This window comes from Rhinolophus sinicus, linkage group LG06, assembly GCF_036562045.2.
Source record: "Rhinolophus sinicus isolate RSC01 linkage group LG06, ASM3656204v1, whole genome shotgun sequence".
Lineage (NCBI taxonomy): Eukaryota > Metazoa > Chordata > Mammalia > Chiroptera > Rhinolophidae > Rhinolophus > Rhinolophus sinicus.
In genome coordinates, this window is record NC_133756.1 from 119,261,231 (window position 1) to 119,287,877 (window position 26,647).

General features: G+C 38.1%; 1 protein-coding gene across 8 annotated transcripts in view; it reads left to right on the plus strand.

Moving 5' to 3' along the window:
• C2CD3 (C2 domain containing 3 centriole elongation regulator) overlaps positions 1-26,647 on the plus strand; it is a 114,217-nt gene that overhangs the window by 32,395 nt on the left and 55,175 nt on the right. For all 8 annotated transcript variants that reach the window (XM_019744372.2, XM_074335778.1, XM_074335781.1 and 5 more), the window contains 12 exons: positions 2,494-2,645; positions 3,225-3,434; positions 3,905-4,017; positions 8,325-8,443; positions 10,387-10,509; positions 12,991-13,461; positions 15,847-15,998; positions 17,895-18,141; positions 20,613-20,793; positions 22,418-22,601; positions 23,624-23,796; positions 24,598-24,721. In XM_019744372.2, coding sequence (XP_019599931.2) covers positions 2,494-2,645; positions 3,225-3,434; positions 3,905-4,017; positions 8,325-8,443; positions 10,387-10,509; positions 12,991-13,461; positions 15,847-15,998; positions 17,895-18,141; positions 20,613-20,793; positions 22,418-22,601; positions 23,624-23,796; positions 24,598-24,721 — 2,249 coding nt within the window. The remainder of the gene's footprint in view (positions 1-2,493; positions 2,646-3,224; positions 3,435-3,904; positions 4,018-8,324; positions 8,444-10,386; positions 10,510-12,990; positions 13,462-15,846; positions 15,999-17,894; positions 18,142-20,612; positions 20,794-22,417; positions 22,602-23,623; positions 23,797-24,597; positions 24,722-26,647) is intronic.

Below are 26,647 nucleotides of genomic sequence, written 5' to 3' on the forward strand. Positions count from 1 at the left end.
TCCTACCTTAAAAATCATCACTGACACCATGTAACCTATAGGATAAAAAAGCAAGGGAACTTAGACTTATTATACATTTTCTGTGTGCCAGGCAATTTACGTTATCTGTTTATTGAGTACAGTACCAGATGTTTTAAATTCATTATTTAATTCTTTTTCTAATCCCATGAGCTAGTGTTATCTTTTTTACATATCATGAAATAAAAACTTAGAGACATTAAATACTAGTAATTAAGTGACAGAACTAGAATTCTCATCTCCCAGGTTTGCTCTGTACCCACTGGAGACTCCTGTCATACTAATTGTCGCACCTTTCCTCAAACATTCTAGCTCATTTTCTGTCGCCATATTTTTTTCTCATACTGATCCTTCTACTTTGAATGTGGAAGTGCCCTTGTACATCTGCTAAACTTCTCTTCCTTCTTTAAAAATCAACTCACCACCTCCATGAAGCAACCATCCCAGACTCCCCCAAGCCAATTTTATTGCCTGAATGTCCGCAATATCTTGCACATACATCTGTTAGAGCCCTTACCCCATATGATACAGTTCCTCATGAACACAAACAGGTCTTAATTATTTTTTGGTACCAGTACAACAAAGGCCTGATTCATATTGAGTACTCAGTGAATACTTAGTGAGTAAATGAATAAATGTATGAATGGAACAAACGAATCCCCCATGCTGTGTGAACAAATGTTTGTTGACTGGAAGAATGCAAAATTGACCGTGAGACAATGGGGAGACCAAGGAATTAAATGCTCGTGTCCTTCCCCAGGGTCAGTATTTTATGTTCTTAATATTGAATAACGTCCACAGTTTAGAAATTCAGAATTACTGCCTTGTGTTTTGGGTTCCTGCAATTCTTAGTTTTGAACACCCTCATTTGTGTTTATTATAATTTCCTTCAGGCCGTGGACCCATCTAGATTTTGATTGCATTGTCAGCAAGCATTTTTAAAGCTGCCACTTAATAAAGAAAAATAAGAGCAAAAAGCTTTGTAATTTCACCTTGAAAAAGTTGCTTCCTAGAAGGATATTCTGATCATGCTTATTAAATTATTAATTTGTTACTCTTATCACAGGTCAACACATTATACACCCTGAGGTGCTGAAAAAAGCGAGTTGGATGACTTTGGATTGACCTCCTGCATTTATATTAACAAGCTTTTTTGACTACCCTGTTTCCCCGAAAATAAGACCTAGCCGGACAATCAGTTCTAATGCGTCTTTTGGAGCAAAAATTAATATAAGACCCGGTGTTATATTATATTATATTGTATTAGACCCGGTCTTATATTATAGTAAAATAAGACCAGTCTTGTATTAATTTTTGCTCCAAAAGACGCATTAGAGCTGATTGTCCAGCTAGGTCTTGTTTTCGGGGAAACACGGTATATAACTAGTAAAATAACTATAACGCCATCTTCTCCATTTTACATTTTGTGGTAGAAAGAGCTGATCAGTCAGTTGTGATAGCTGCTTTATCTCAAAATAAAGTTAATTACAAGGGGCTTGGCCACTGGTTCCGTCATTAAGGACATTTGTGACTTATATAAACAGTTCATCTTAGTGAGATTAAAAGTAGAATGAATCATTAGTTGTATAGAGTGGTGAAAATAAGTGGAGTCTGTGCACCCATATAGTTAGGTGACGTTTTACCAGGCATTTTGCCTCCGACCTTGGTAGAAATACAGGCTTTAAAACATATGGAGATCAAAATCTGCCTTTCCTACGTACAGCTGTGAATCGAAAGCAAGCTGCCCAGCTTCTCTCCGCTTTCATTTTCTCACTTGTAAAAATTGAAATAAGGACACCACATAGAAATGTGGTGTTAGAAATACATGCAGCATTTAGCATAGTATCAGATACATAGTAAGCAGTCAATAAATAGTGGTTATTATTGAAAATTTGAAAGAAGAATCTGTTTTCACTTATTTTTTTTAAATTGAACTTGTAGATTATTTTTGTGAACTTCAGATTACAGCTGAACCTTAAACAGCAGTTTTGAACTGCGCAGATCCACTTAGCTGTGGACTTTTTTCAGTAAACACAGCCAGTTCTCCATATCTGTGGGTTCCGCATCTGTGGATTCAACATCTGTGAACTGAAAACAGTATTTTTGCATTCCCAAAAATGGATTTCCATTTGTGGATCCAAAAATATATTTTTCAACCTATAGTTGGGTGAATCTGTGGATATGAAGGGCCAACTGTAGTTAAGTTTTTGGAGAGTCAAAAGTTTTAGGTGTATTTTCAACTGTGTGTGTTGGCGGGGAGGGGTTCAGTGCCCCTAACCCTGTGTTGTTCAAGAGTCAACTGTATTTTTGTAGAACCAGGATAAACGTGGGATTAGCTCCCTGGTGTTAGTTATCTCATCAAGAAAATGGTATATATGCAGAGAATTTGACTACTTTTAGAGAAATACGTTTATTACCACTATCCCCAAAGCAGTTATATTTTAGTACCTCTCTTTTTGTTTCTTCCCCCCATAGAAATCGGATACCAGCATTAGTGATTTCTTCAGTGAAGATGATGATATTGTCCCTTCTAAAAAAATGAACCAGTCGAAAGCTCTTGCCAGATCTAAGGTTCTGGAATCAAATGATCATAAGTTGAAGAAAAGAGCAGCGGACAAGAAAAATAGGTGCGCTTCTCTACGAATGCTTGTTTAGAGGCAAAAATAAAGGAAGATTGTTTTCACAAGATCTCCTAAAGTGAAATGACCTGTGTTTACCTAACGATCAGACTGGTTAAGTGAGTTACTCTATTGCAGTCCTCAATGTACTAACATGAAAAGATAGATATGATGAAATTATTCAGGGAAAATGCAGAATTCTAGGTCGTATGTATGCTGTATTATACTTACTATGTAGAAAATGTGTAGAAGGAAAGCGAATGAAACGGAATGCACAAAAGTAACAATAGTAGTTAAAGTAGTGGGTAACTGAAGTTAAAGTCTGTATCCCTTATAGAAAACTAGTTCTGTAACATCAGTTTGCATACTTGTGTGGTGATAAGCCTTTAGATTACAAGAATGTTTTTACATTTTTTTTAGATTTCTTCCACTGTAGATTAGGACCAGAATTCTGATTAAAGCCATTTTCCAGTCCTTGAAAACTAAGATGCTTGCTGCCCTTCCTCTTTTCTCTTGCCTGTGCAATCCAGATCATTTCATTTTCGGCCTCTGTCTCCCTCCCTGTCTATCTATGTGAATTCTTTTCAGAAATTTGGTTGAACAACAGGTGGTATCAGAAACTCCAGAAGATGCCCAAGCGATGACGCTGAGTGTGGATAGACTGGCCCTTCTGGGTAGAACACATTCAGTCAGAATCATCATTGAAACAATGGGAGTTCCTCCAGATAGTCCTCAGGTGACCCCTGGCAACAAAAGCTTTCCTGGGAGACCACCTAAGCTGACAACAACAAAAAAACGGTATGTCTATTAACATGGGAAAACGAAATCTGACATTAATGGAAAGAGTCTGATAATAATAAATAAATAATTGTATAGCACTTTATGGTTTATAAAGTGCTTTCCTATGCATCCCTCCATCAACAGAAATGTATTGAATCCCCCACTAGGTCCCAAGCACTATGCTTATGTGTGTGTGAGAATAAAGTTAGGACTTCAACTCTGTTTCTATATACCTTACAGTCAGCAGGAGAGGGGCCAACATAGAAGTTTTATATTAAAAGTGCTGTGGAAGCACAAGGGAGGGAACCTTGCATTCTGCCTGGCAGGGCTAAGGAAGGCTTTGAAGAGAGGAGGTAGTTCCTCTGAGGACCTGAGGTCCTGAAAGGAGAGACTTAAAAGATATATGAGATTATCAGACAGAAAAATAGGTGTATTATTTGGTTTGTTTTTTAATCCCTTTTGTTGTTGTTTTTGTTTTGATTTTTTAGCACCTTCTTTGTGGAATATCACTTTCCTGTGGGCTTTTCCGAAAGTGGATTGGGAAAGACAACCTTGATAACCGAGGTCGTTCGACTCGCCTCCAGTAAAATTACAGATGGAAGTAAGAGAGACTGGTTTTCTGCTCCTTAGACATTTTGGCTGGGGAAGAATTTCTGAATCCCTAATTACTCCTCTTACTCTTACCGTATCATAGACTCTTAGAGACAGAAAGAATTTTGAAGTGAATCTTTTCTAATTCTTTATTTTATCAGTGAGGAAGCTAGCCCAGAGTTTCTGTGACTATCCTGATGCAAGACTACAAGGCAGTCACGTCGCTGAGAGCATGGTTCAGAACTCCATGCCCAGATCATGTTCTTTCAACTGTTGACACATTTCTTTCTTTATCAAGATATAATTCACATACCATGCAATTCACCCACTTGAAATGTGCAATTCATTGTTTTTTCATATATTCACAGGATTGTGCAACCATCACCACAATGTAATTTTAGAACATTTTCATTCCCCCTAAAGGAAATTCCATACTCATTAGCAGTCACTCCTCAATGCCCTCTTTAACCCCTAGTACTAAGCAACTCCCGGTCTCCTTTCTGTCTCTGTCAGTTTTCCCATTCTGCACATTTCACGTAAATTGAATTACATGTGATTTTTATGACTGGCTTCTTTGACCTATATTTTCAGGTTTCATCCATGTTGTGGCTATATCAGTACTTTATTCCTCTTAGGGCTGTATAATACTCCATTGTATGGCTATACCACATTTTATTTATCCATTCATCAGCTGATGGGTATTTGAGATATTTCCACTTTTTGACTATTATAGATAATGCTACTATGAACCTCTGTGTACACATTTTTGTATTGACATGTTTTCATTTCCTTTGGGTATATGCCTAACAGTGGAATTATTGGGTCATATGGTAAACTGTATGTTTTAATTTTTTTTAGAACTGCCAGACTCTTCAACAGCTGCTTCACCATTTTATATACTCATAAGTGTTTGAGTGTTCCAATTCTCTGCAGCCTCACTGGCACTTGTTATCTTCCTTTTTTTTATTCTAGCCATCCTAGTGGGTATAATGTGGTATCATTTTCATGTTCTTATTGTCCATTTGTGAATCTTCTTTGGACAAATATCTGTTTTAATCCTTCGCTCATTTTAGAACTTTTATTGGGTTGTAAGAGTTCTTTATATGTTAGTGATACAAGACTCTTATCAGATCTGCGATTTGTAAATATTTTTTCCCGTTCTATGGGTGTCCTTTCACTTTCTAAATAGTATCACATACAGCACAAAATTTTGATTTTGATGTAGTCCTTTATAACTATTTCTTTTGTTGATGTGCTTTCGGTATTATCTTTTTCCTATTTTGTTTCAAATATTTCTAATACAGGAAAGTTAAAGGGTAATACAATAAACATTTATGTTCTTGCCATCCAAAATTATAGCTGCTTTTCTAACAGATTTTGAGAATATCTTTTCCTTGATTCTGCAGTTTGATCCATCAGTGTTGAGTTTCTTCTCTGGGAGGTAGTTTGAGAAGTAAAAGATGTGATTCTAACTCTCCTGTACATTCACATAACCCTCCTATATACAGCAGAGTAACATTGGGTTTAAAATTTTTTATTTTGCTTTGTTTTGTTTGTTTATTTGGTTTTTGAACTAAATATAGTTTATTCATGTGATTCAAAATTGCAAAGTCCCATTTTTGTAGGTAAACAATATTGTAAGTTTCTGTTACATCCTGGCTATTTTATGTATATAGAAGCAAATATGTTTATTCCTTTTTGCCCTACCTCCATTTTTATCCAAGTATTAGTATACCATATACACTGTTCTGTACCTTTTCTTTAACGTTATATTTTAGGAATTTTTTCATACTGGAACACAAAGAACTTCCTCAGTCCTATATGACTAACTACGTAATATTCTGTTGTACGGATATGGCATAACTTAAACACCCTCTATTGATCAGTGTTTAAGTTGTTTTTAATATTTTGCTGTTCAAAACACTGCTTCAATGAATAAATAATGCATTATTTCTCACTCAGTGTGAGTATATCCAGCACAAACATTAAAGATGCTTATTTACTCTTAAAAACAGCACCTACAGTACTTTAATATACTCTTTTATTAGAATACATTATTTTACTTTCCTCATCGCTAAGGAAGAATTAGGGCATTTAAAATTGTTTGTGTTTACTTCCTGGCTTTATGTTTAAATTATCGATAGCAAAAGAAGCTGCTCTGGAGGTTTGTTTAGAACATTTGAGAATGTTTATTTCATCCTGTTGGCTAAAGTAAATATGTTAGGAGCTTTACTTCAGTTAAACTGTTTTTATCAAATCCCATATGCAAAGAAAAATGTTGACTTTTCTCAGGTCTTCCCCAGCTACCTCCTCCTACCTATATGACAGTTAATGAGTTTCTTAAAACTTCTCTGAGCCTCAGTTTCCCCATCTGTAAAATTGAGATATAGCAACGATACGCACGAGTTTCAGTTAACATAGCACCTACAAAACAACGACTGCCTTTGTTACACAAGGGAATTTTTGGATAGTCAAATGGGATAATAAATATAAAAGCAGTAAACTTGAAAATAGTATGCAACTAATTGTAGGTCACATTTATTGGGAATTAAATCATGTACCAGGAACTTTACTCAGTGTTTTACACACATTAATCATTTACTCCTTAAATTAAAACACACACACAGATGAGGAAAGAGGAAACCGAGGCAGTAGTCAATTAAATAGCTTGTCTAAGATAATACAGCTGGTTTATGGTAGAGCTAGAATTTGAGCCTAGAACTTTTTTTATTCCAAACCCAATGCTCTTAATCCATTTTGCTTATCACGCATTATTGGCCACCTTGGTTGAGTTCCCCCCATGTCTTTCTAAGGACGATAATATGGGAAGCGTGGAATAAGCATCAACCTGGGAATTGGAAGACGGTTCTAGTTCTCATTATACCACACACTAATTGTGTGGCTTTAGACAAAATCACTTTTCATCTGTGGGCCTCTCTTAATAATAGTATGGACTGGACTAGGTATTTTCTGGATTCCTTCCAACTTAAAAAACAAAAAATTTCCAGAATATTGTTACCAGTTTGTTTACATGAACTTTCTCTTCTATTGCCATAACTCACTTTTAGTGTGTGTGTGTGGCGGGGGGTGGGATTTGGTGGGGAGGAACATGAGCTTAAGAAACAGAGAATTATGTAGGAAATATGGTAATATAGTGCAAAAATGTACCTAGGTGGTGAGGAGAAATATGAATGGCGCCAGATTGAAACAGATTTCTGTCTGTATACAAAGGATTTTTTAGTGTCCCAAGTGCTTTATCATCTATTACCTCAGTCAGACCTCCCCGCACAGTGATGAGGTGTAGGTGCTACTTCCTTTGATAGGATAAGCAGGTAAGCTGTTGTAGCAGGTGTGGGCTTCCTGGGCCCAGACCTTGTGTTCACAGTTCCTGTGTGTGGATCCAGATAGCAAGAGCCACATCCTGTCTGTGAGTACTAAAAGAAGTAAACAAAGTCAAGAATTAAGATGGCAAAGAGAAGCAGATCAGTAGGTCAAAATGAACAGTTTGAATGAATACTAACGATAGTGGATTCTCTCTGTAACTGGGTCTTTTGTGAGGGTTCTTCAGATCCATTTTAAGGGTCTAGAAGTGAATGGACTGGAAGATCATTGTACAGGTGATAATTTGTGACTGAGGTGGTCACTAGTAAGTAACAGAACTTTCAACAAAGGATTCAAGTGCCAAATTCCTTTTTTTAAAATTGTTAAAAACCCATAGCAGTGAGCAGACTCAAATACTACCATCACTTTGTCCCGTTCACACTTGCTATTACAGCAAAAACCCCTTCCTTTTCATCCAAGAGACAGGCTCTGCACCGCCTAACACTGCTGACATCAGTACTTGGAACCTTGTCTGATTGTGAGTCCCAAGTCTTTAGCTAGAAGATAAAATCATTTGCATTATTATAGCTTTTGATTCAGTTATTTCTTCTCTTCATTTACCTTCATTGTCCCCCGATTCAGCTAGCTCCCTTCATTTGTTACACTGCCTATGAACTTGTCTTGTGAAAACAGTTGAGTCGTATTACCTGACACCCAGTGAAATGTATGGTATCTCTACACATCTGGTGCTCATATGCTTGTCATTCATTTCTCATAGCAAAGCAGTGCAACATAACACTGCTTTTCTTCTTTGTATTATAGCCAGGGTTTGCTCTTTGTCTTTGCTTCTTCAGTCCCTACAGCGCTAACACTTCTGTGAAGTAACACTGATTTAAGTTAGATTTGAATGAGAGGAGAGTGGTGTCAAAGCATGCATTGATGACGGCTTTACTTGGGTATCATGACATGTGCTTATGTGTCTGGTTCTCCTTACAGTGGTGAAATTCCAGCAGAGATTTGTGTTTCCAGTACAGTTTGGTGGCCCAATGATAGAACACTGGTGGAATTCCAACCTCATTTTCCAAATTTATGCAAAGAAAACCCCACAGAAAAAGGTACTTCAAATGATTTTGACCTTTGCCTTACCGTTTATACCAGGGATTTGGAACATACTTAAAATTATGTTTCTACCTAAACTAGGAATTTCTCTAGGCTAAAAAAAACACTAATGCTTATAATTATTTGTTATTTTTATTATTTATTATTATAATCTCTGTTATAGACCAGATATTATGGTCTGTTTGCTGTTTGTTATAGACTGAATATGCTAAAGGCTTTACATGAATACACTGTCAAATTGAATCATTACCACGACTATGAATTAGGGACATTATCTTCATTTTACAGGTGAAAAAACTGAGATTAAGTGAAGTAACTTGTCTAATGTCACCCAGCCTAATAAAAGACAAAGCCAGGACTCCATCCCAAGTATTTTGACTTTAGATCCTAAGTTCTTAATGTCTTTACAGTGCTACCTAACATGGAGAGTTGAATATTTGGATTGATGTAGGCCGTTAGCCTTAATTTGAGGTTCTACTTTTTTTTTAAAGCAAAATACATAAGGTAGGTATCCAGCCCATGCCTAGAATAATATAATGAGAGCAGCAGTTTTGAGCAGCTGATTCCAACATTATAAAATCCATTTGTAACTAGTACAACATAAATCAGTAAACTATATCATGAGCAGTTTTTACTTTTTCAGTAAAAGAGTAGCTTTTGTAACCTTTGACCTCTTTGGTGTGGATAGCATGAGAAATGCATCTTGTTTTCTTTTTGTTTGTTTGTCTCAGAGGCTATAAATACCACCAGTTCTTTTTGGAAAATACAGCAAGATCAGCAGAGAAAGAAAAACATATAATTCCACAACCTTAAGATAACCTCTATAAACGTTTCAGTATATTTACATTGAATCACCTAGTTAATGGCTTTTTTTCTAATTATAAAAGAATTATACTTTTTTTATAGAAAGCTTTAAAATATTTTTAAAGAGCAAAACTCACCTACTCACTTCTATATAATCCCATCACCAAGAAATAACTATTGTTAATATTTGTGTGTCTCCTTTATCTTTTTTAAATGAATATATTATATATGTAAATCTTAGTGTTCAGATAATTTTGTCTGTGATTTTTATCCTGCTTTTTTTATTTAACATTGTCTTGAGGATTTTGTTCACTCTTTCCAAAAATATATATTTAATCTTTTCCACATCACTACAAATATTTGAAGGTTTACTATATATATAATTTAATATCCTTTTTTTGCCAAACATTACAACAAATACTGTTTATATTAATTCAAACTTTTAGTAAACATCATTTTAATGGCTACATATTATTTCATTGTAGGAATGTGCTATAATTAATAATTTCTGACTATTGAGCATCTAGTTATTTCTCATTAATTTTTTAAATATGCTTATTTGTGTATAAGCTTTTGATATATTGTTTATTGTTTCTTTATTATAAATTCCAAGAAGTGAAATTACTAGGTCAAAGAATATGAATGAATATTTAAAGCTTTTTATATTTATTGCCAAATTTGCTGCCCAAATGTATGTAGCCAGTTTATATTGCCAGCTCTAGGCATATGACAGCCTCTGCTTCTCCATAATCTTGATAGCATCAGGGATAATTTTACTAGCTTTAATAGCAAAATTTTATATCATCTTAATTTCATTTTATATTTTTAAGAATGAAGATGAACGTTTTTCATAGAAAAACTAACTCTTAAAAATAGAAAAAGATAATCTTCCAACTTATTTGTGACTCTTGAAATGTTCTGTAATCTTCCACAGAGTAGTGAAACCCAGAAGGGGCACCAAAATATGGCAGAATATGGGCTCCTACTTATAGTTGCCTCCGTCAAATAATTAAGCTATTTACTTAATAAAGCATGGGTTCCTTTATAAGACAACAGTTCTTTTATATTGTCACTTCAGTTAAAGTTCCCTGTCGCTCCTCTTTAATCTGAACTTTTTCTTTTCTTGTTCTCCCAGCCAGAAGTCATTGGATCTGCATTACTGCCTTTGAGAGCTGTCATTCAGTCTGAGCTACTTTCTTTCAGTGACCAGCTTCCAGTGCAACAGGAAAATGGTCCAACTCCACTTGGCCCCCTCAAGGTATGTAGGTATAGTTTAGGCAGTCAGGTATTTATGGAGCATGTATTACTGGCTGGCCCTACGACTATCAGTGAACAAGAAAATCAGGGTCTCTGCTCTTGCAATTTATATTAAAATAGGACAACAGAAGTGCTGTCAAGAAAATAAATGGTATGATATGAGAGTGAGTACCTGGGAGGAAGTAGGAGATAGTGGTCAGGAAGGTCTCTCTAAGGAGGTGACATTTAAGGTGAGATTTGAAGAATGAGAGAAAGAAGCTGCCTAGTAAAAAGCATGGGGAAGATCATTCTGGAGACAAGGAATAGTACATACAAAGGCCTTAAAGTGGGAATGGGCTTGGTGTTGCTAAGGAACAGAATGTTGCCACAGGATAGTGAGCCAAAAGCAAGAGTGGTAGAAAATAAGATTGGGCAGGCAGGTGGGAGCTACACCATTGAGAGCTTGGTAGGTTAGAGTACGGGGCTTAGATTTAATACTGAGAGCCAAGAAAGGACATCTAAGCATGGGAGTGACATGTCATTTACATTTTAAAAGATTACTGTGTGGAAATTAGATTGTAGGAGGCAAGAGGGGAAGTAGGAAGGCTGTTGCATTAGTCCAGAAAAGAGATGGTTGGTGACTTGATCTAGAGTAGCAGCAGTCAACAAGGAGAGAAGGAACAGAGTTTTTGCTGGTGGAATGAATTCTGAGGTGTAATTTGTTGGAGAGGGTTCTTTCCTTGTATTCAGAAGCATCAGAATTTCTTAGGTGGCAAAATTTGAATGTGTGGCTTAAGTAAAGCTTGTCTTGTCCTGGTGAGTTTTTAAAATCACAGCCCACACCTAAAACCTTCCGTGCCTCCTCCTCACCCAAAGGATAAAATACAGGGCATACTAATGACCCGAGCCTACCACTGCAGCCTTCTCCATTGCCGCTTCCCTACCAATAGCCATGTCAAACTCTGTAAAGACTCACTAAGGTATCATGTTGATTTATGCCCCCATGCTTTTATTCTTGATTTTCATGATGCTCCCACTTCTTAGAAGCCCTTTCTGCTCTCTTCCTGGTCTTAGTAATAAATACCATTTAGTTTTAAAGACTTGTGTGATTATCATTGCAAAAAATTAACAACACATTACTCTTCTATGAAAATTTTATTTTTTCCTTACCTCGTTCATTCTAGGCTGCAAAATTTAAAATCAGAAAGAGGTAATAAATAGAACTGATGGACTAGAAATTGTTTCCATCCTGGCTCTGTTGAAAGAAATACTGTTCTAGATGGATTGCCATCTGTATTCAATAGAGCAAAATAATTTTACTATGGATTTTAAATAAAAGAAACAGCAAGTCCCCTTTTTCTTTATTAATTCAGTCTCATAATAGTGACCAGTTTTATTCTTCATCATTTATCTTGCATCCTTATACTTAACACTTTTAACTTTTTAAAAATAACTTCAAATTTAGAGAAAAATTGCAAAAATAGCACAAAGAACTCATATACCTTCACCAATTATTAACATTTGTCAAAGTTGCTTTATCACTGGGTGTCTATCTCTTCTTTCTGTCTCCTTTTCTCTTTCTCCTTTTTGTCTCCCTCCTTCCTCTCTACACATACATACACAGTTTTTTACTGAACTGTTTGAGAATGTGTTACAGACATCATGCATGCCTCTTTCCCTCTAAATTCTGGTGTACATTTCCTAAGAACAAAGACATTATCATACGTAACACTGTATAGTTATAAAAATCAATGTAACGGTGATACTGTATCCGTAGTCCAGACTCAGATTTCACCAGTTGTGCCAATACTTCCCTTTGTTTTTCCAGTCTAGGCTCATCCATTGCACTTAATTGTCACATCTCTCTAATCTTCTTTAGTCTGAAACAGTTCTGCAGCCCTTCTTGTCTTTCAGTACTTCGATATTTTTAAAAAGTATGGCCAGTTATTTTGTAAAGTGTCCTCCATTTAGGGTTTACCCAAATCACACATTACTATGATGATTGAAAGATGATGATTCCCTAACTCTAACATTAACTCCTAGCATATTTATTAATTGGCATTCCACTGTCTGGAAGAGTTGACCCTTCTACCATATTTATTTATATCGGCACAGACTCATTAATTCTTACATTATTCAGGGGGTTATAACCCATTACTATTATTATTCATTTTGATGTTCAGGTTTTCCCAGATTTGGCCAGTGGGAGCCACTTCAGCTGGATTCTTTCAGTATGTCTCCGTCCTTTTCTGAGCATGTCCTTATTTTCTGGCACAAGATGATTTTCCAGGCTCATCTTACATTATTAATAAGTCATCTGCCTAGCTTTTCTTAATTCTGGTAATGTAATGTGTATGCAGTCTATTCATGTTCTTACTCTTACAGTATTTGAGGATGAGTTAATTTAATTGCTAAAAATCCAATGCTGCATCTAGTTCCAAAATTCTGATTCTGAGATTCTAGAAAAGATTCCTACTAACTCTCTTCCTTTTGTGTTCCGTAGGTAACTGTGGAGCTTGTTATAGATAACAAAGAGTTCACTGGTGTCAGGACTAAGGTCTCTAGCAGCACCCAGCATACCCGACTTTGTGCTCTAACAAGTCCAGAGAAGAAACTACCAGAAACGAGCCAACCTGTTACTTGTACCGAAAATCCACAGAACCTACATCAAGTTCATGAAGAAACTGCAAAGGAAGCACAGAGTTTGGTGCTCCCCACACCAAGGGCACCAAGCCCAGTTGCACCAAATCCTTCTCACAATTTAGTAAATCAGACAAATGGGTCAACAAAAGAGCGCACTTTGCTGTTGCATGTGTTGCTGATGGTGCCAGATGGGAAAGATTTTGTTACTGGAGAGTCTGAGAAACCACCACCATGCAATGTTTATTTAAATTGCAAGCTCTTCAGCACAGAGGAAGTTGCCAGATCTGTCATCGTATGGGGTACCACAAAACCCGTCTTTAACTTTTCTCAGGTAACTTTGTACGTGTCTTCACATGTCATATCCACTAGGGATGGATGGACTTAAGAGACGAGTATGTTTCCCAAATCATAATGCCACTGTAAGAGAAATGTAGAACATGCAGACAGGCAGGGACCTTTGTAATTATCTGGTGTGCACTAGCTGGGGCAATTACCTGGTGAGCCCGTGCCACTATTGGATGGGAAGAGGAAAAGACAATGCCACCATTTTTTAATTGTTTTTGTCTTTATTTCTTTCTGTTCTCAGTCTTTTGCCTGAATTCTGGGTTCTGTTCCTTGCTGCTTCCTCTAGGGCTTTGATAAGTTAACTTTTACCCCTTTCTTTTCTGTTTCTCCAATCTCTCATTTGTTGGTTTGTTTGTTCTCACTCTGATTTGTAACTCCACTTTTTTCAAGACTCATCTTACATGATTTCTCTGTAGAATTTGATGCTATTTCTTAAATAATTTCCTTTCTTGATTTTTGTAACTCTATTCTTGTATTTTCTTCAAGAACTGTTCTTTTTTGGTCATTGGGCCAGTGGGAAAAGAGTAGCGACCCCAGCACTTCTCCCTTGGTCTTACCTTTAATTACTCTATCCTTGGACTTCTTTCAAACCCTCTCTTTCCCATGGTTACCACATCTACTCTTAGCGCCAGCTCTCATTTATATGACTTCCAAATCTACACTTCTCTGTAGCCAGACATTCCCCTCTAGTTTCAGTCTCTACATCTAATTGCCTGCTAGTCGATCCCCACCTGGACGTCTCAAAAGCCCTTTTACACTTGGCACCTAACACATCACCTGGCATATCACAGGTATTCAATAAATATGTCAATGAAAGAAGAAATTCAAATATGAATTCATTATTCCTTCTAAATCTGTTTCTCCTCCTGTTTGTCCTAATGCATATTATAATTTACTCAGAACCCCACGCGGAATCTAAAAGTTATCTTTGACTCTTTCTTACATAATTATTCACCAAATCCAATAGATGCTTCAAACTTAGTTATCTCTGGAATAAATCCTCGTATCTCCACTTCGTTGCCATTGCTTTCATTCAGGCTCTCATTCTCATCCCAAATAGCCTTCAGACTGGCCTACTGGTTTGTGGCCGCTCCCTGTCCATTCCTTCCTCTACCAACAGGAATGATCTTTCTAAACACTAAACTGAATATTTTATAATACTTTCCTGCTTCAAACCTTTCAGCGATTTCTCTATAGCCTTCTGGATAGAGTCCAATCCTCAGTTTCCAAGACCCTTTAAGAACTGTCTATACTTCTCTAGTCTCCACTTTTGCCACTCTTCACTCCAGTAGTCTGGTTATGCTCAGCTACTTGCAGTTTCCTGCCTTTACATGTGCTGTTCCTTCTGCGTGGAATTCCGTCTCAGTTTTCATGACTTCTATTAGGCAGAACTTTTTGTACTAGTTAACTCCTGCTTATCCTTAAGATTTAGGGTTACTTTCTCCCAGCAGTTCTCTCTGAAATCTCCCTGTTTGTAGGTTAGATTGATGTGTTCTCCTTTTTTGGGAGGTGGGGCAGGGGGAATTCAGGGAACAGAAATGTGCTCAGGGTACCTTATGTAATTGGAATTTCTTTGGTGGATACAAAAGTAGCTCTGCTCTGGTTCTCTGCTCTTCTGGTATCTTCCTCTCATCAGGCCTTATATCATTTCTGGTTTTACCCTTTTGCCTCTCACGTTTTCTATTGGTCTCATCACTGGGGCTTATCTCGCCTCTCCTCTGCTGTTGCAGTTGTACTATACGTTGGGTTCCTTGAAATTGGGTGGGTCTTTGATTCTGTCATTAGTTTGACTGACCTGCCCTTGGCTCTAGAGCTCTGGTTCTCCTTGTGACTTCACTTTTATCTTTCATCTATCAGGTGGCTGGCCAATTCTGGAGTCATTTTACACTGAAAATCCAGATGAACAGTTGGCCTTGCTCTTTACCATGACACCTACTGGGCAGAGCTTTTTGCACAGGGCCATACCCGCCAACCAGTGGACTGGCTTCCCTTTGATTGGTTGCTCAACCCCTGTCTAGTCAGTAGCCATCTTTGTTTCAGAAGCATCAGTCCTTTAGCAGAGGTTTACAAATGGGTCATTTTGCCTTAGGAAGGTTGAACGAATTGGCAGGCAACATGATTGACATGTCTGACAGCTTTCTGTGTGTCCATGATGCCCTAGCTATGTGAGCGTTGTCATCAGAGAACTCATACCATTTTGTATTTAACCACAGACACTAGACCATGGCTTCAGACTGAGGATGCAGATTGGGTCTTCAGCTCCTAGCACTGTTCATGGCATATAGTAGACTTTCAGTAAATGTGTGTAGAATATACATGAATCATTTGTCTCAGGTGTGGGCTTTTGTCTTTTGGCTCTTTCTCTCCCCAGGTGATTCCTATCTCTCTGTCTCCCAAATACCTGGAAAGACTAAAGAACAATGTGATGGTAATCGAAACTTGGAACAAGGTGCGGAGCCCAGGACAGGACAAGCTGCTCGGGCTGGTGAAACTCCCCCTCCATCAGTTTTACATGTCATTCAAGTAAATAGGATCTTTTGGAGTATTCTTTATTTTACATCTTTAATGTTGTCTGGACTGAGAAGGAATTCTTTTGGTTTGCAAACATGAGTAGCCCAATAAGTCCTTGGAGAACTTTTTCAATTTTACTGTAGTTTCTGCCCTTTCTCCTATGTTAAAGCAGTCTTACAGATACTGCTTACCATGTTTCAGGCCCTCTGCTAAGAACCTTATCTCCCATAACGTCATTTAATCCTCACAACAATCCTCCGAGCCAGGTAACTTTTATTTTCCTTATTTAACAGGTGAGTTAACAGGCACAGAGAAGTTCAATAACATGTCGTATGTATCCCAAGTAGTAGAACCAGGTTACAACCAGGAGAGCCTGACTCTAGAGTCCACTCTCCTCCTGAAGAAGCTCTCCTGCCAAAGGTTACCACCTGACAAAACTAATCGTTCATCTCTCTGTCACAAAACGTTAGTATTCTTCACGTCAGCTATCTGCACCATTTCACTACTGAGGATTGTCTTTTAGACCCTCAGATTTGATTACTGTACCTCATTTATCACTACTCAACACCTAGATGGGGTGTTGATTTTTCTGAAGGCTATTTCTATCCTCAGTACGGACTTCATTTTTCCTGTTGATTCAAGGTACTGATTTTTCATTTTTTTAGCACTGACCTTTTTCGTAACAGCCTTCTCATGGATCTGTGTTTTAAATGCTGTCTTTTGTATTTTACAAAGAGCACTTTTGTGGGCACTGTCTCCTGTGAGCCTTTCTATAACCCCAGGAGGTATTACCATTACCCCCATTTTACAAATGAAATTTGTCCTTTAATTTGGAGAAGTCAGCCTTTCTGACTTCTTTTCATCATCTGTAAAATGAGGGTGCTGATAGATCCCCTGTCTCTCTTGGAGCAATTGTGAGATGCTAGCGAGAAAATAAATGGGTAAGCCTTTGGGAACAGTTAAATCTTATTGATGGTAACATTGAAAGGCACGGTCAGGCTAAGGAGTACTGCGGGAATCATGATACCACTGCCAGCTGTAGGCTTTGGGCGTTTCCCCCCTTTTTTCTCAGTTGTGATATTTGTCTGGTCTGGTTTTCTCCTTCCCTTCTCTTTTCATTAGACCCCATTCTTTGCTGAGAGAGCATACAATAGTAGCTGCCAATTACTGAGCACTTACCATGTACCAAGCATCATAGTTGGTATTTTATACTTGTTCTCTCACTTTAGTCCTAACAACAGCCCTTTGATGGAAGTTTTATTACTTTCAGTTCTCAGATGAGGAAATAGACTTAGAAAGGTTAAATTGATTACTTAGTGCCATATAACAAGTAAAGAGCAGAGTTAGGATTCAGTATGGTATAATGAAGAGCATTTGGACGTTTTCTCATCTGTGAATAGTGGATAATGTCTACCTTTGCAGTGTTAGAAGGATTATAGAAACTCTGTAAAGTGCTTATCACATAGTAAGCTCTCAGCAGATGGTATTATTGGTCATATTATCTAAATCATACCTGCCAGACTCCGAAGTCCATACTTTTTCTAGTTGGCCTCATTGCCCACCTGTAAAACAATGCAGTTCAGCTGGGCTCCACTGAGAGAGTACTCAACCTCAGACACTGTGCTTGCGGCCATGATGATACCGAGGTAAATCAGACACATTATCTGCCCTGAGATTTCTGCATTTGGAACTTATCTGCCTCGTAACTTCTATTTGATGGATTATGGATACAATCATGTTTTTTCCAAACCACCATTACTTTCCTAGTTATAGATCCATTTTTAACAAACTGCGAAATGAGACAAGTGAAATTAGAAATTAGCCAAGTGAAATGAGCCATCAAAATTAAGCAACTCTAACATGATTGACGACTGTTGTTTGCTCATGTACAATTTTCTCTCCCTTTAGAGATCCCAAGATTTCTCGCCTGCTGCTGGATGCTCAGTACCCAGTTGTTGCTGTCGACAGCTACATGCCTGTGGTTGATGTGTTCTCAGGCCAGCAAAACGGGTGTCTTCGAGTCTTTTTAGCCATGGGTTCTTCGGATCAGATAATGGCACTACAGAGATTGAAGAATGAAGAAGGAACACTTCCTCCCTTCAGCCCTAGGCCAGCCCATTTACTGGACCAGCCACCTGTAGCATCCGTTGCTATGGTAGTGACTAAACACTTGATTGTTTACAAAAACCGTAATCTCATTTTAAGGTGTATAACCGTGAAGTTTTGATATGCTTATGTTGTGAAATGATTATCACAGTCAAGCTAATTAACATATCCATCATTTCACCTACCGTGTTTCCCTGAAAATAAGCCCTAGCATGATTTTTCAGGATGACATCCCCTGAACATAAGTCTTAATGCGTCTTTTGGAGCAAAAATTAATATAAGACCTGGTCTTATTTTCGGGGAAACACGGTAGTTACCTTCTTTTGTGTGTGTGGTGAGAACACTTAGATCTACTCTCAGCAAATTTCAAGTATCATAACCTCATTTTGTCTTGCATGTTTAATGCAACCATTGCCCCAAATCCTTATTTCAGTGGTGAAAGGCTTAACAAAAGAACATACTTGCACTCCAGTGCTTGCTATAGATCAAAAGAATCACTGATATTTTTCTTTATGGTTTAAATGGATATCTGTATCCCTCTGAGTTCCTTGAATTTTTAATGAAAATCTAACTGGACAGCCAGATCTTAATTCTCTAAATTACTAACTTAATTGCCTTTAAAAAAAATATTGAGGTGAACCTGAAACTGCTCTAAAAAAATTGTCTTAATTTAAAAAAAAATAATAATAATAATCTAGGCGGGAAAATTAGGGGTGGGGGGATAAAGAGTGATCCCAAATGTAAGCCAGCAAAATCTTACTCTGTTTCTTAACCAAATCCATGTTGGAAAGTTACAGTGAAGTTCCTTGCCTTTCTAATAACTTAAAAGTAATTTGTTTGGTGTAGTGCTATGTAATTGAGAAAGCATCTTAATATGCTTTATCGTGTTTCTTTTCCTAAGCACTACATGAGGTGGGTCATTGTCATTCTTTTTTAGAGGTGATGTAACAGAATCAAAGAGGTGGTGTTACTTGTCCAGGGTCCCGTAGCTTAAATGGGAGAATTGGGCTTCAGACACAGGTCTTCTGACTCTGAGTCCACTGTGTCGTGTCCTATTGTATCTTACACTTGGTGTCTCTTGGTATCTCGTGTAGCCAAATCTCAGTCTTTACACCATTTAAGTATATTGTTTTTCAGTCTGAATCTGAGTGACTAATTTACTGTCTAGCAAAGAAAGAACTATTAGAAAACTATCTTAGTAGGTTGTTGTTTATTTGTTATGAATGCTAAACTTTTCTGTTTTTTTAATATATTAGTGTTTATCAATAGATAGTGTTTTTATTTAAAAATGACATAAAAGCACAAATTTTTAAAAAATCATCTGTGATATTCCCAAATCTTATTAGATGTTATATGGCCCTCACATTGCAGTGTAGACTGAGATTTTGTTAAATTCCATACTAAACATTAGAAAATGTTACTCACTATATTCACAAAAGAAGTCCTTGGAAAGTTGGATATCAACAAATACAATTGTTTTTCCTTACTTTCATAAGTCCATCATCCAGTTCAGCATCTGCAGAACTGAATTATTAAATTACTGTAATACTGTATGACCACATTAAACAGCTGCTGTAATTCAGAGAGGTTATTTTTCCTATATTTTTCTTCTCTGGGGAATCAACTTACAAGTTTTCTGTTTCTATAAGGATGGTTTTTTAGCAGATCGATGACATGTGTTTTCAGATTTCAAAGCAAAGACCTAATACAATCTCTGTTCCAGTTTTATTGGATTAATAGTTCAAATGTTATATATGTATAAATCATACAGTCTGACCCTTATCTGAATCCTGAATTCCCCCTTTGAATATTCCCAGTAGTCAGTCTCTAGTGTCTGCTGAGGCTGTATAGAATAGCTGTAAAGAACTTTAGCTCTGGAGTCAGACTACCTGAGTTCAAACCCTGGTTCGACTGTTATTAGCTATGCATGTTAAATGATCTAATATAAATGAAGGGCTTAGTATAGTGCTTGGGTCATAGTAAATAATAACTATATTAGTAATTGTTATTAGTAGAAGTACTTTCACTAACAGTGTATTCGCTACCTCTCCAAGTAGACCTTACCATTAATGAACAGTTTTGGTGTTATTCCTAACTTTATTAAAAATAATATTAAGTAAATTAATACCAGTTTGCTTCAAACATGTGTTCCTTATCCTATTAAAGGAAATAGCCTTCTATTTTAGTGTACTGAGAATTAGGAAAAGATGTTGAATTTTATCAAATGGCTTTTTAGCCTTTATTGAAATAGTAATTTTTTTGCTTTTTATTAATGTACTAGATTACAATTATGGATATCATAGTATTGACCCAGTCTCACAGTCTAGAATAAATCCATCTTAATCTGATTACAGTGAGCACTTGTGAGATTTATATACAATGAAAATTAAGTATCTGTTTTAGTGTCAGCTCGTTAATTATGCTTATTTCTTCATCTGTCCTCAGATTTCATAGGGAAGCAGGAATATTCCAAGCAAGTTACTCTTTAAAGTTCACCAGTCTCTCTGTTTTATTTACTAGGCAAAGGACCAAGGAAATGGATTGATGGAGCACCACTTTGAGCTTCACATAGAAAAGGTTAAAGGGCTAGCCCCTCTGCAAGCAACAGTCTGGGGAGAAGCAGATTGTTACATCCAATACTACTTTCCAGTTCAAGGCTCGCAATCCGGTGTGCTAAAACGACCTGAGTTCCTTGAAGATGGTAGGTTTGGAAGATTAGGTCACCTCATTCTTGTATAGTTCTTGCGTTGGATATACTGAGGAATTTTTTTTCCCCTGTAGTCTTACCTGGGCAGTACAGGAGATAGCCTAAGTGTTTATTTTTCTTTTCTTAAAAATTTTTTGGGAACTTTTATTGTGATTTGACTTCAAATGTATGGGAAAGTTGTGAAACTATTACAAAGAACTTCTCTATAGGGGTGGCCGGATGGCTCAGTTGGGTAGAGCGTGAGCTCTCAACAAAGTTGCCGGTTCAATTCCTGCATGGGATGGTGGGCTGCGCCCCCTGCAACTAAGATTGAGGGCGGCAACTGGACTTGGAGCTGAGCTGCGCCCTCCAGGGCTAGATTGAAGGACAACGACTTGGAGTTGATGGTTCCTGGAGAAACACACTTCCTCAATATTCCCCAATAAAAATTAAAAAAAAAAAAGAACTTCTCTATACACTTTACCTACATCTATCTCAATTATTTACATCTTGTCCCATCTTATATCATATATATGCCTTATCACTCTTACCATCTATAAACATACAGTTGTTTCTCACTATCCACAGTAGTTATATTCTATAAAGGTTTCAAGAACACTGAATTAGAGAATACTAAGCCATTGTTCCTGGGGGAAATATATACATGCACATATCTCACAGAGCTCATGATCTTAAATCCTCAAAACAACTTATCTTGATTGATTCGATTTTCTTTATTTTACAAAAGAGACAAGGTTCAGAAGTGTGAATGACTGAGGCCACCTCACTAGCAAGTGCCAAGGTTGGCATTTGTGCCCCATCCAGCTGGCCCCAGAGCCAGAGCATTTTGCACTACACTGTCCCCTACCTCTGTCTTCTGGTCATTTGTGAGAGCGGAAACAAGGCAGAGTGTCGCCTTCTTTGCCTCATCTTGGAATGAGCAAGTGGGTGATTCAAATTTTTTTGCCATTCTGAGCATGTCAGCAAATACCTGCAGAAGTGCTGCCAGTGTTAGTTTTGAGGTTCAAGTAACAGACTTGTATCCAGAATATATAAAGAACTCTTATAAATCAATAATAAGATAATCCAATTAAAAATATGCAACAGATCTGAATAGACATTTCTCCACAGACATACAAGTGGCCAATAGCACTTGAAAAGATACTTAACATCATTAGTCATTAGGGAAATGCAAATCAAAACCACAATGAGATACCACTTTACATCCATTAAGATGGCTATAATTTAAAAAAACAAAACAAAACCAGACTAACAAATGTTGGCAAGGATGTGGAGAAATTGGAACCCTCATTCATTGTCCACCAACAAAGGATTTCTTCTGTATTATCATGAGACCTTAAATACCATAGCTAGTAGAGAATGGACCTGTTAGGAGTAACACAGTCTGAAGATACAGATTCTGGCTCCAGGTCTGACCTATTAGCTCTGAGACGTTTGGGTTCACTGTGTAACCTCAGGGTGTCCATATCCTCATCTATGAAGTAGAAGTAATACCAACTTTGTTTTCTTTATCGTGAGGGTAAAATTGCATGATACTGGATATTGACATACTGTCTTACTGCATATACAACACTAAATGAGGTGTTGGATTATTCTGAATTACTTTGCTTTTCCATAGGAATCAGTCTGAAGCCTTTCAGATCTGCAACCACACTCTGTGTTCCAGATCCCATCTTTAATAGTGAGCACCATCACTCTCTCCTGCTGCCAACTGAGGTTCCAGTGCAAAGGCTCCTACTCAGTGTCTTCTCTGCACAGGCGCTCGTGCCTGGAGGTGGAGTCCACTTTGAAGTCTGGTGCAGGTACAGTGTGGGGAAGCCAATCCCGTGCCTAGGAAGGAAATACACAATCATAGAGCATCCTTCCCTTAACTCATGTCGTAGACTTTGGCAGATTGCAGGAAACCTAATGGCATGAAAACAAGTGTTTACCCTCCCCCTTTGCATCCCCACCCCGAAAAAAACAACTAAAATGGCTAAGAGAGTATAAATAAAAGGAGAGGAAACAGATTTAAGGAAAAGTACCATCCACTTGCCAGAAACTACCTGAACAGAATCAGGTGGAAATTAGGTTTGATAACTTTGTGATCTAAGAATGGGATTTTTTTTTATATAGATTTTATTGGGGAAGGAGAACAGGACTTTATTGGGGAACAGTGTGTACTTCCAGGACTTTTTTCCTAGTCAAGTTGTCCTTTCAGTCTTAGTTGTGGAGAGCGCAGCTCATTTCCAGGTCCAGTTGCCGTTGCTAGTTGCAGGGGGCAGAGCCCACCATCCCTTGCGGGACTCCAGGAGTTGAACCGGCAACCTTGTGGTTGAGAGCCCACTGACCCATGTGGGAATCGAACCGGCAGCCTTCGGAGCTCCAACCTCCTGAGCCACTGGGCCGGCCCCAAGAATGGGATGTTTTGACATGAGAGGGAAGTAGTGTAGATACTAATAGGTCCTCATTACCCCTCCAAATTTGAGAGGTTTGGGTCTGAAGCCAAAAGAAAAGATTAGGACTGCTCCACTTAGAAGCACTTGTGCTACGGCAGGATTGGTGCTTTCAGGAGTGGCTGCTCCCAGAGGTCCAGGCCAGGTGCAGTTACCTCAGAAAGAAACCTGTGGGAAGACGGGCTTTGTCCTGAACACAGGGTATCATTTATGGCGTTCCTTCTCCACCTGTTGGGCAGTAAAACCAGCCAGACACGACCACTGCTGTATATCACAAATACAGATCAGGCTCCAAAGATAACTAGATATTGAAAGTTGATCCCTGGGCAGACTGAATCAGTCATCCACCCAATTCTTCCAACTGACAGCTTGTGCTTTGTGGCTTACAGATACTATTATCCTAATGTGAGAGACCAGATGGTTGCCAAAGGAACTTTGCCATTATCGAGGATCTGTGCCATGGTCACCAGGCAGCACCGTGAGGATGTGGGAATACAGACCTTTAATCTCCCTTTAACCCCCAGGCTTGAGAACAGGAAGGAACTGAGGAACCAATCATCAGGTAATTGAAGATGAGCTTGTCTTTCCCTTTCAAAGTCATAAACTGGGAATTCACTGTAAAGGAAGTGATTCAAAGTTGGAAGGAATTAGTTAGAATTTGAATTAATTAGAGTTTGGAGTTTTGAATTATATCTAGCAGGATGACCTACCCTCCCAAGTACATCCTAGACAACTGAGATTAGCCCCCTAAGTCAAGTTACTGTGCATGCTTGCTGGAGAGTGTCTGCCAAAACAAGGGTTTATCTTGCCGTGGTTAAGAATGAGTTGTTCTTCCTTACCCTCACTGATCAGCTTGTTCTGTCGTTCCTTAAAGCTTTCCCTAAAATGTGATAGTGGGATAGTAGAATTTTTTTTTTTTTAAGGGTGTTTAAGGTGGTAGTGGCAGGAGGGTGATAGAAGTTTAGGGGTATGAAAACCTTTTAAAACTTTAAAAAGAAAAATGGCTAGAGGCCATCTCAATTCCGTAAAAATAACTGGGATTTTAGAAACTCGGGGATTAAGTTCTGCCTCTGATATTTGTATGATCTTGGCAGGCAATTGAATCTCTGAGCCATGGTTTCTTGGATGTAAAGCGAAAAGAGTAACTTCTGTTCTGCCTTTATTAATCCCAAAGTACAATAATATGATATGATTCTGAATATGATGGACAGATTCTCTCACTGCTAAAGCCCCTATTGTTCATTTGGATTATAATGTTTATGCTCGCCCTTCCTTCCTTCCTGGCCGGGACTTGGACTTCGGTAGAAAAGAAATTCTCCCAAGCCACCTGTCTATCTTTTTTCCTTTTGTCCTCATGCTTCAGGTTTACTGGATGTGGGCCTAAGGTACAGGTGTATTCCAAGGACAGCAGAGGGAGTTCTTGCTGCCCGCACTGTCTCCATCTCAGTCCAGATTATCAGAGCCTGTGGTCTGCAAGCAGCAGCCAAGTAAGTCTGCCTCAGAAACGCAATTCTCAAACGGTTTTCCGCTGCCGTCCTCAAGATACACAGTGCTCGGGTACACAAAACTTCCTTTTTTTTTTTTTTTTCAATTTTATTGGGTAACAATGTGCTTCTCCAGGGCCCATCAGCTCCAAGTCAAGTCGTTGTCCTTCAGTCTAGCTGTGGATGGCGCAGCTCAGCTCCAAGTCCAGTCGCCATTTTCAGTCTTAGTTGCAGGGGGTGCAGCCCACCATCCCATGTGGGAATTGAACCACAACCTTGTTGTTAAGAGCACACGCTCTAACCAACTGAGCAATCCAGCCATCCCACAAAACTTTCTTGTGTACAACTTCCAGTTTGTTAACCACAACTCTGCTTTTTTCCTTTTCTCTTAAGAAAGCATATAAGAACATAAGTGAATAAATCACTTGCAAGCTTTGCTATAATATTTTAACTGTTATTAGCCACTTAGTTCCTTGACCTCGTCCAACAACTTTATCCTCTACCCTACTTAACCACTTGCAGTCGTACCCTCCACCCTGAAACCATGCCAGGACCAATCACTACAACTCTTCTGTAATCTCATGTTCTGTCTCTGGAGCCACCTTCTGTTTTTCCAGCTTGTTCCCCTTCGAGTCTGTTCTCAATACAGAAGCCAGTGATCCTGTGGAAACTTAAGTCAGATCTTGACACACTTCTGTGTAAAAACCCACCAATGACTTTCCATGTCATTCAGAGTAAAAGCCAGCCTCCCTAAGGTGGTGGTAAGACTCCACTGATCTGACCCCATTATCTTTGTAAACTCATCTCTTCCTGTTAGTCTTCCCCTCTGCACACTCCACTCTAGCCACTGGCCTTCTTAGTGCTTCTGTACACACCAAGTTCTTTTCCTCTCAGGCTTTGTCTTGCTGTTGTCTCTGCCTGGAACACTAGTTCTGTATATAAACAGCATGGCCCTCTTTACCTCCTTTGGGTGTTTGCTCATATTTCTCTCTACCTTGGTTGTTCTTCCTTTTGTCCACTAAACAAAGTCCTATTTTCTTTCAATACTTTGCAGCTCCTTTGCAGCCTGCCTTTATCTCTTCCTGCATGTAGGCCGAATTGGTGCTTTGTCCTTTGTCTACTAGCATCTTGGCTGCAGCACATATCACTCTGTTGAAGTTATTTACATGCATGAGTTTTCCTCCGCGAGGTCCTGTAGTCACAGACAGTGCCCGCCTCCCCGCCGCACAGAACAGGTGTTCAGCAAGAAAGAGAACTAGGTCATGCTCCTGCTGCGAACTAGTTCCCTTCAGACATGGGTTCCAGAGAGAAGCAGCAAGTGCGCCTTAACTTTCTCCTTTGGAACTTAGATTAAACAATAACTTCATAGTCTCTGAACAACTAATTGAATTACTGCCTGTGTGAGATCTGACACTGAAGCAGCTGATAAAATGTTCATTTTAGTTAATATTTTTCCTCACTAAATTCTCTAACTAGACTTTTTCAATAATTGCCTGACAACATCTTAGTCTTGATACCATGGCAGTTTTGAAATCATGTCACTCCCTCGCATTAAAACTTCTGGTGGTTTTCCATTGTCAATAGCAGTGGTCTCCTAATTTTAATTGTGCATTCATATTAATAGAAACATTAAAATTTAGCATACTTTCCAAATATGTATATACTTATTAATGTATAAATCATCTTCATGTATTATTATACTAATATATTATATACATTAGAAAAACATGTCAGAGTAGTAAAACTTTAATATATCAGATAACAAATGTATAATTTTTAGTATTTTCTTCCTATGCCCAAATAGTTTACCCTATGAACCCCTAGGTTGTATATAATCTACTTTAGGGACTACTGGTCCTCAGGATAAGGTCCAATGTGCTCAACTTGGCATTCAAGGTCCTTTAAAATTCTTAATCTGAGTCTTGAAAG